The sequence below is a fragment of the Squalius cephalus genome (genome assembly GCF_949319135.1).
Source record: "Squalius cephalus genome assembly, chromosome: 9".
Classification (NCBI taxonomy): domain Eukaryota; kingdom Metazoa; phylum Chordata; class Actinopteri; order Cypriniformes; family Leuciscidae; genus Squalius; species Squalius cephalus.
The window spans coordinates 12,779,995-12,790,527 of record NC_137130.1 but is presented as its reverse complement, the minus strand read 5'-3'; the positions used below and the strand labels follow the sequence as shown (position 1 = coordinate 12,790,527).

The window sequence follows — 10,533 nt, the reverse complement described above, 5'->3', positions numbered from 1 at the left end:
CTTAAATATAGCCAATATTGCCCAGTTCAAAAAAATACCTTAAAAAAGAAGAAGAGTGAATAGAGTTTAAATGATGAGAATATGAATTCTCTTTTTATTTTATTTTTTTGCATAGATTAAAAAAAAAAACATTCTCGTTTGGAAGAAAAGTGATTTCTTTAAATGGATTCAAAAATGTGAGAATATGAATCACAAGGTCATATGTTAGAAAAATATTCAAATATGGGACTGCAGTCTTGAATGAGGATGGATTTAATAAATAAATCGCTATAAAACACGTCATCTGTGAGGTTTACATGAGCAATTTCACACCACGGTGCTCAATATTCACAGGGGATCATAACATCCTTTTGATTCTGCCCTTTTTATTCTCGCCCTGCACTGATCCGTGCATGCGATAATATCATAGCACCATATCCGAGCGACTTATGCATTTTTAAAATAACCACACTAGAAATAAATGCCCATGATTATGTCTGATGCATTTATATTTTTTAAGAATTAAAAAAAAAATACCCATACACAAAAAAATATTTAAATTCTTAAATATTTTGAGAGCATTTTTAGTACCCACATTTTTATTAAAGAGTAACTAACGCCTTGCATATATTTACATGCAATATATTATTATTATTATCAGTGGTACAGTAAAATGACTATTCGTGCAATTAAACTGAACAATTATTGCAAATGCGCCTGGACACTTTGTGCTATACAATCACACCAAATGATTTCTTATCTTTGCTCATGGATGTTAAAAATGTATAGAGTAGATAGGCCTATTTTGGACAACAATGTTTTTAAAATGTTTAATAAAAACACTTTTTCTAATAAAATAAAAGCACAGCCCTATGGGACACAACTATAGCCAACTGGAATATCAGCTGTATGAAAGCGGCCAGTTTACGATATCACCTTATCAAGATACCATAGCCTTAAAATGTTATGATAAATTGGCCTATTAAATGTATGCAATCTAAATATTATATATATGAATATGTTCAATAATATAAAATATACAAAAATGTAATAAATTATATTTATATTTTACTTGACTTGTGTTTACGATGAATAGCCTAGCTGACAAACTAAACAAAACATTGAAAATAATGACTGGCGATGGAAATATCGAAAAGTTGTCCACAAATGGGACGCTCAGGTCTATTTTCGCTTGAATTGTTTATTTTTCTTCGATCGGCAAATTCTCTATAGCCTCTGTCCATGTTAACGTCAATATACCAAAATGAACTGATAATGTCATGCTGCAATATTCATATCCTCTAATTGCGTCAGTGAAATTATCACAGAATTAATTAAACACGGTTCCCATTTCCAATTGACCACACGGCACTGTAGGAATCCTAATTAATTATAATTAAATTAAGGGGACTCCATCCAGTGCAGAATTGATTTGAGGAAAAGCCGCTGAAAGTTGAATTCAGAAGCGCCTGTAATGACTCCAGACATGATGGCGATGGGGGCCGGGCTGAGGTGGCCGTGTATAAATAGTGTGATCTGAAAAACACAGACATAACAGCAGGAGTGATCTAAACCTTCTACACGCAAACATTTCGCCGAAATCACTGCTGAGCAGACACAAAGATTCGTGTTAGATTCATTTGAAAGTGGATTTCCGTAATCAGCCATGGAAGAACTCACGGCGTTCGTGTCGAAATCCTTCGATCAGAAAAGCAAGGAGACCAGCAAAGAGAGCATCACGTACAGGGAAGTTTTGGAGAGTGGTTTAGCCCGAGCCAGAGAGCTGGGAAACTCGGAGACCAACCTTCAGGAGATTACAGAAACCAACAACAACCATTGTCCGGTACACCTTTACAAGGAGCACGTAGACCTGGAAAAGGAGAAATTGAAGGAGTTTAACGTGACACGGGCTACTGACGGTGAGTTCCACCATACGCAAAGTGTAATAATGTGTTTCGCTGGAGACGCGTTTACAACTAGGTTTTACGCGCGAATACGTTTGGCGTTGTTGTTGAAATATCGATACAATCTGAATAACAGTATGTTGAGGTCATTTTCATTATCTTAAAGAAAGATTTCGATTGTGTCAAGAGGCTAACTAGCATGCGAGTGGAGAATTTCAAGCTGTATTCAGCTGATGCAACGGTTCGTTGATGTGTGTGCCGTGTATATGACTGTTTTCTTTTGTAAAAGAACAGAATACGCGATAGGCAATTTTAAGAAAGAGAATCACAATAAATGTGTAAAAATAGTCGTCTGTCCTCACATTTGAGTAATTACAGTGAAAACAATAGGCCCCTGTCTTGTCAAATTTGAAAGAATGATCTATCAATGTATTCCTTAGCGTTCTTAGAATTGCCAGGAAATGACCAAAGACACTTATTTACTCTTTACGTACAAAACACTTAAAGTAAAAAAGTCAAAGTAAAAAAGAATATCATTTAACAGAACCATGTGGGTGATAATATTTTGAAAGAGAAATTTAATTTAAAACATGTGAAGAAAGACGTTTAACGACAAACTTGGCAGGCCCATGACAGTTTGTTTTTGGAATACAAATATATTAATAATAATAATATTAATAATAATAATATTAATGGTCAAATGTAAATGCCATTAATGCATTAAAAACAAAACAACAAATATCATACCTTTAAAAGAATTAGAGAAAACAAATTATTGCAGTATAGCTATAGCTACTGTAATAATTTAGCATTAAAGTATTTATTATCTTATAAGAGAAAGTTTAGCAATTTTTGATTTAGGCTACAAAGCTTGCAAATAACACACTTTATTGTAATACAGGAATGAGGATACAGCTCCATATTTCTTTTTTTAAAGTGCAAAGCATTGGCTCTTTGTAAACTTCTAATGTCTCCTATCTTAAAGTAATTTTAGAATTGCATAATGATCTAATTTATTTATCTATGTCCCTTAAATATAAGAATCTGCCACTTACAAGTTATGCATATAAAAATATCGAGAACATTTATAGTTTTATTTGCAAGTCTATTTTATTTGTATACAGGCTATAAAGCGATTTTCCGAAATGTATGTTGTTTCAAAGCAGCAGTAAGTCATTGTTCATCTCGGATTTTATATAACAAATTTGTTTTAATTTTTAAGCTAAAGTGTAGACACATCATATTAATTAGATTTAGGGTATTTTGTCTGCCGATTCTGAGAATTCTCACCATTTGCAAGTAAAAAAAAAAAAAAAACTCATGTAGGTAATAAACCCTTTAAAGAAAAGCTTGGTTGATGTGTTCATGTTGTATTTTCACAGGAATTTACGACTGCAAAGACAAGAAGGAGGATGTGAAATCAGAGGACGAGGACGCACAGAGCAAACTGAAGCAGAGACGGAGCAGGACAAATTTTACCTTAGAGCAGCTGAATGAACTGGAGCGCTTATTTGATGAGACGCATTACCCGGACGCCTTCATGCGGGAGGAGTTGAGTCAGAGGCTGGGGCTGTCCGAGGCCCGCGTGCAGGTAAGCTTATATTCACTTCACGGATTATTAGTATTTTTTATCCTTTTTTTTTTTTGTAGTTAAAAAACTATTTTAGAACAGATAAAACAAGCAAATATAAAATATGACTACAGTAAAATATGAATAATTGAAAACTACCAGAGAGCGTGTAGATTAATTTTTAAACGAATGCATCTTTTAGTGGAAATGCAAATAACCTGAATGTCAATTGGGGGTTCTGTGTCACTCATTTTTCATCGTTTTGCGTACATGGTCTTGAAATAGTTAGGCCTGTGTGTGAAAATACATCAGTAACCTTAATCAGCGTGGCATAATGGAGAAAAATAATGTCCACGGAGGTTAGGCCTATTCATAATCTGTTTATTGCTTTTATATATAATATTAGCAAGTAATCTAAATAGTAAGTCTCTTATAATAGCGCTTTTGTGTTGTTTATGTTCATATGCCCAGAGGAGTTTATGACGCTGATAACTTAATGCCTGTAAACTAAAGGGATTTTGTTATCAGCTTATAAAGTCAGAAATAATAGGCAATCTATTTTAAACACTTCTTAGGAATACGTGTTTTGTTGTAGAGGAGTGAACTGGCAATTGATATATAATAAAATAAATGGTAGCCTAAGTGTGGTCGCTAGCTAGGCCTTTATTTCTCCTACACGTTTGCATAAGTAGGCTATTAAATTTGTATATAACACCATGCGTCTGAGATGTTTAACATTTGGAAACAGTTGTTGTTATATTCACTCACACACAAAGCATTTCTGTTATCTTTCGATTTATGCGGGTTCGGTTTCAGTGGTGGGTGTGGATATGAAATAGCCTTTTAGTTCCTGCAGCAGCAGCTATATTCAAAGGAAAACTTGCTTATGTGCTGCAGAAAGATCTAACCACATCATTAAAATTAATGAAGAGATTGAACCGCTGCTGCAGGGGATACCTTCTTATGTCACTCACCTCATTTTCTCCAACCTTATCTTTGTAATATCTGCCATTGGCTTGATATACGGTTCCTATAAAAATGTATTAGGAATAATTCAATTCGGTCTTAACTCCTACAGTGACATACCTCGTGTTACAAAATGTAATGGGAAAATAAGTAACGTTGTTTGCCAGTGTGACAGCTTGCAAGCACGACATGTTTTAATGTTTCAGAAGCGGAGGCGAAATCAGATTAAAAGAGGAGACCAAAGAATAGGTCAGAGCTGTGATTCAAACCAAAAATTCATACTGCGTTAAAACGCCTCTCTATGAAATTTTAGGACTCGTATCACATTTTAAATTTCGCTGAAAAGTCTTGAGGTAAACGCTATGGACGTGAAGTAGCTTAGTTGATATGAACCTGCTACTACTACAGGCCTACTAGCCTACTGTCCTATAGAAGCCCCACGCCGACCAGCTGTCAAGAACCTAATTGAAAGTTATGAGACCTCAGTGAGGAGAAGGCAGTAATTCAATTACGACTAATATCTTTCGGTTTTTGGTGCAGGGCTAAATTAAATGTCATTATTCACTGTCTCTAATAAAAATCAAACGGAAATCAGATTAGGGTATTTGTGAACCGCATCATTGAGTGGTCCTTAATGAAGAAATAACTGTCGAAACCAGTGTAGCTCACTTTCCCTATAGCATAGTGCTGGATAATTACAATCGATCAAAGATTGAAATATGATGCATTCATTGTGGCGCACTGCAAGTCACACATTGACTAATAATAATAAATAAATAAATAAATAATAACATGTCATAATGACAAACCGGATTGTCTTTCAAAGAACAGGTTGACAGAGCGTTTGCTTTTCAATTTTAATGAGCGAGTCTGAGCGTTTAATGATTTAACTGAACTGACCACAGCGAGTAATGATGGAGAACAGTATAGGCTAAATTCACATTGTTCAGAATTACTATTTCCCTACTTTTCAAGCACATATATGAAGCAGCAAATACAATTTAATAAAAAAAGAATAGCCTATATTTCACCGATGTAAAATTTTCGGTTAGCCAATATGCTTTGACAAAGGCTTGTAGGCCTATCGTCACTTTATTTACCCAAAAAAAAAAAAAAAAAAAAAAAAAAAAAAAGGGAAGGAAAAAAACCATACAATGTAGGCTTATTAAACGTCGTCAAAGTATATGCTACATAAAGAATTAAATTGTGTTGAAGATTAAAAACAAAACTGCAATATTAACCATGATGAAGATTTGTGGAACAATGAATAACAAAACACGTTTTCCAATTAAAGTGTTTACTAAAGTAATATAGAGTAAAAAATGATAAATTAAGGAAACATAAATCGGCATTGTTTTTCTGTAATGCAGGTTGCAGGGGCAAACTGTATAGTGTAGCCTATAACAAATGTGCAAAAAAAAAAAAAAAAAAAAATTTTTTTAATTTATTGTAGCCTAAAAGTCGTGAATGGTGATGAACACGATAAAGCATAACCGTATTTTATTTCTTTTTTAGGTATGGTTTCAGAACAGAAGAGCGAAATGCCGAAAACAGGAAAATCAAATGCACAAAGGTAAAATGCTTAAATAATCATTTAATAAATAACCTAATTATTACATTTTTGTGTAAACATAAGGCTATATTTTATTATTTTATGCATATTTTTTCAATTTAATTTACGGGACTTGACCCAAGTCGAAGTAGCCTCCAGCCTCTGAGCACGTGCAAACCTCATTGCGCCGCAGCTCTGACAACACGCCATTTTTTTTTTAGAACTCATTACATTTTAAACTTAATTTAAATGGTGAAATAATTGACATTAAAAAAGTCATCATGACTAGCTTTGCTAATTTATCATTCTTTTCTATTCAGGTGTTATTTTGGGCACCGCGAGTCACCTGGACGCGTGCAGGGTAGCTCCTTACGTTAATATGGGCGCACTCCGAATGCCATTTCAACAGGTAAGTTAAGAATAATATTTTGTGCACTCAAATGTTCGCATTTCGATAACAGCATTCACCCAAATGCAAACGTGCAGTTCAGTCGACTAAATAAACATCTCGCCCCGCCATAACACCTGCCTAAAAGTAGCTAGTGGCCGAGAAAATGTTTAGGCTTTGACAACCAAACTGATTTGACGCTAGTCTCCGTGCGTCGTGCGAAGGGCGCGAACCTTTCACCTCCGGGACCCGATGAGAGACGAACGAGATAAGAGGGACCGAGAGACATTTCATCTGGTGGTGAAGAACTGTCTGCATCACACAGACGAGAGAGCAGCCATAATTAAGCTAATAGCACAGCGAGGGGAAGGCAGATAAAAGAGATTATGAAAGAGGAATAACGCACTGATGGTTATTGGCACTGAGCAGCATTGGCAGGGCCCAGGCGTAAGGACTGCATACTGAACACCACAAATGTCCACCACCTGTTGTTCTGACTGCCCCTGTAGTGGGGTTGCACAGTCCAATTTGACTGATTTGTGGAGACACTGGAGCAAGTCCTGCTTTAATTCTGACGAGTATTTTCACACAGAGGTAATTAAAATAAATGCAAGTGCCAAGGATAAAGTCAGAAAGCCTGTGGTTAGAAATTGTGAGTAGCAAAGAAACTCAGATGAGACGGGCTTGTATTCATACCTGATTATTTTCCTAAAATAACAGACTACCAGGTCTGCCATTATTTATCCTCCTTTCAAAGAAATCTCCCTATGCTTCGTATTCACGTGGAAAACAAAAAAAGAAACACTGGTAAAACATTCTTTCCCAGTGTCAAAAACTTGTGCTGCTTGTCAGATGTTGTATTTAAGTTGGACCGCAAAATGTAAAGCTTTGAAATATTTATGATCCCTGTGCAGAGAAAGATGCATGAGAAGAATACTAAAAAATAAAATAAAAAATAAGTACTTTTTAAGTCGGCGGATGTCTAATTTTCACCTCATCTTACTGAAATAATTGCTAAGAATCTGCAACCTGATATTTTATGCTGCCTGCTTACATCTTTTTTCCCCCCTAGGAACTATGCGAATAAATATTTATATATTTGAGAATGAATATTTTGGGTGCGAAATTGTTTATTTATGCCATTGAATATATAATTAAGATTACATGATGTCGGAGCTTTTAAAGGTTGTATGGAAAGATTCAGAGTGGATCAAACTAATATGCTGAGATTTGAGATTTGCAGCTGATGGACGTCCTTTGACTATTAAGCTGTCTGAACGCATTGCATAATTCAGCTCAAGAGCAGATGAAAAAGAATGCACTGAGTTAAGTGAGTGAGTGAGTGTTTTCACTGAAAGCACACAGTTGGAGCGGTGTCCGAGCCTGAAAGCGGATCCCTGCCGCTCCTCGAGCTGACCCCACGGCCGCTGACTAACTCGGTGTTTGTTTTTGCTCGCCCCGCAGGTCCAAGCTCAGTTACAGTTGGAGGGGGTCGGAACACACTCCCATCCTCATCTGCACCCACACCTCGCGGCCCACGCTCCCTATCTGATGTTCCCGCCCCCGCCCTTTGGATTACCGATCGCGTCGCTGGCAGACTCGGCCTCTGCAGCGGCCGCCGTGGTAGCGGCTGCCAAGAGCAATAGCAAGAACTCCAGCATCGCCGACCTGCGACTCAAGGCAAGAAAACACGCCGAGGCGCTGGGACTCTGACCCCCATGGGCTTCTCTGCTGCTCTGAACTGATAATTGCTTCTAACACAAGACTAAGCCTGTGAAAAGGCCGTGACACTCACAGTTAAAACAAAACAAAATAAAAACAAAAGAGAAAAAAGGGGTGTAAGGGGAGAGAATGAGAGAGAAAAAAAGTCACAAAAAACCAGCTGCCAAAACAAACCACTTGTAGAGAAAGGTAATTAAATACCAATGAATCACCTTTTACTTTTCGCCCAACAGGCAGGACTTCTTGGAGGCCACTGGCTCAGCCCTTTCCAGGCACAGATCACAGCCCCAGGACCATACAAAAATGTCTGGATGTCTGTCTGAAAACCAGCGTTTAGGAGAGAAGACTTTAAAAAAAAAAAAGCAAAGGCAGACACAGAGTGAGACTAGAGGTTGTGTTTTTACGGACAGACACTGAAACTTTGGAATCTCAACCTCAGAGTGAAAAGAAAGAGACGGCCATATTTGCCTCCTACCACTGTGCCGCTGCCTAGTGCACGTGCTCAATTGAAGGATAGACCTATTGGGGCTGGCCTCCATTGTAACTGACATACATCTATGTTGATCACTGCCATGATAACCCTCCACTACAATTCATATCTAAAGCCGTTATTTGCATTTTTGATTTTTTTTTCTTCTTCTTCTTCTTCTTCTTCTCTTTTTTTGGTCATTCTGCTGTGGACAAAGACTGGAAACAGCAATAACATCAATGGCACAATCGCCTGGTTTTTAGTGGAGTTCTTATGATTCTTTCTGTTTTAGGAGGAAATGTTGCATCGCTGTTATTTCCTTCTGGGCATGTGTATGGACTTTTAGCTTTCATTCTCATATTTTGTGCTCTCTTTTTTATGTGATGTGTCCTGGAATAGAAGTGAACCTAGCTTTTGCACTTCAGGTCTTGTATTACGGTGTTTACAATCCTTAATGCAAGATATACTACTTTTATGTAAGGGGGAAACAAATTTGGCTTTCGTTTCGCTGAAATACATTTAAAATCACCTTTTCTGTTTGTTTCAAAAAGGATAAACAGTAACTGCAACTTTGTAATTTAACATTTTAAGAAACATCAGTTTAACTGAAATGCAATTATGTGCAGTTAAGTGCAATACTGTAAATATGGAAAACGTAATATAGCGGTTGATGTTTGCTAATTAAACAATGATTTTTAAGTTGTTGGGTTTTCGGCACTGATGTCGATGTGTTGAAAGTTCTTTGCCACAAACACATCTTTAAAAGCTGTGTAAAAGATAATTTGCTGACTCATTTGCAATGTGCCATAACTCCCAGAAGTTTAATGGTATTCAAATATACTTTTGTACACGTGCATTAAAAGAGATATTGATATCACCTTGAGGCAGACAAGGACAAATTCATTTGACACTGTACAAAACTGCTCTAGGTTCATGGGTCATAAACACGTCTGTTTTTTACCATACCAATAAATCCACCAAAGACAACAATTTGATCACATTAGTAGAGGTAGAATTATTTAATGCTCCAAAATCATTTACAGTATGACATGCGTTTTAGCAACTGCATACACAGTCTGTTTTCCCCATATAAACAAGAAGCTGTTCCCTGAAAATATCAAATTGAATACAACACGCTCAAGAAAACAGTATTACTTCCATAAGCGTACTATGAAACAAATTGCCAGTTCGGACATCAATTGCCTTTGAACTACAGTAGTAGATCTCGGTCAGGTCTACCTCTAACAATAATCGCTACATTGTGGGCCTGTTTTCGTTGTTCACCATTACGGTTGTTTAGGAATGTTTCTGTTTCTTTCATTGGAGTCATAGGTGCTTTTATTTATTATTTGATCTGAAAGTTTATAAATGTTAAATAGTCGAATTTCAAGTGTACATATTTACATGGCTTTGCATTTATTTTTATATATTTTTTAAATGTTAACATTTGCAACAGTTTTAAGCAAACGTGTGACTGCAGTACATTTGTTTGACTAAAATGTAGCGTGTTTGAGTTTACAAACATTTCAGGGATGGTGGATGAAACTTTGTGTTGAGATTTTCTTGATGCTCCAAGGAATTTGTTGTATCCCATCATATTGCATATGCAAGCATGCCCAAACATGATTCACCATTGAGTTTTTTTTTTTCTGTTGTTTCACTTAAAAAAAGAATGTACATCTTGTACAAGTAATCTATCAATAAAAGTTATAAATATTTGTAAGAGAGTTTGTAAAACTTTGTGGCCCTCTGAAATTTTATGAATAAAGGTTGCTCTGGTTCAGATACGTTCTTATATAATATGCACACATTATTATTTCTACTAATTATTACTAAGACTCATTATAGAGGAGCCACAATATATTATATCCGAAAAGCTAAAGGTTGTTTCAAATGAAATGAGAATTTATTTTCTACCATGACGGTGATATGACACAGCATTAGCTAAAAAAGAAGCATACAACATGCCTTAACCATCTAAAT

At 36.2% G+C, this 10,533-nt stretch overlaps 1 protein-coding gene across 1 annotated transcript; it reads left to right on the top strand.

The window, feature by feature from the left end:
- Nucleotides 1-1,529: 1,529 nt before the first annotated feature.
- Nucleotides 1,530-10,326, top strand: shox (shox homeobox). The gene is given in 7 exon segments (XM_079880531.1): nt 1,530-1,898; nt 3,266-3,474; nt 5,935-5,992; nt 6,292-6,380; nt 7,824-8,039; nt 8,315-8,381; nt 8,384-10,326. Coding segments are annotated over 7 exon segments (927 nt in total). The 5' UTR covers nt 1,530-1,645; the 3' UTR covers nt 8,419-10,326.
- The last annotated feature ends 207 nt before the right edge of the window (nt 10,327-10,533 follow it).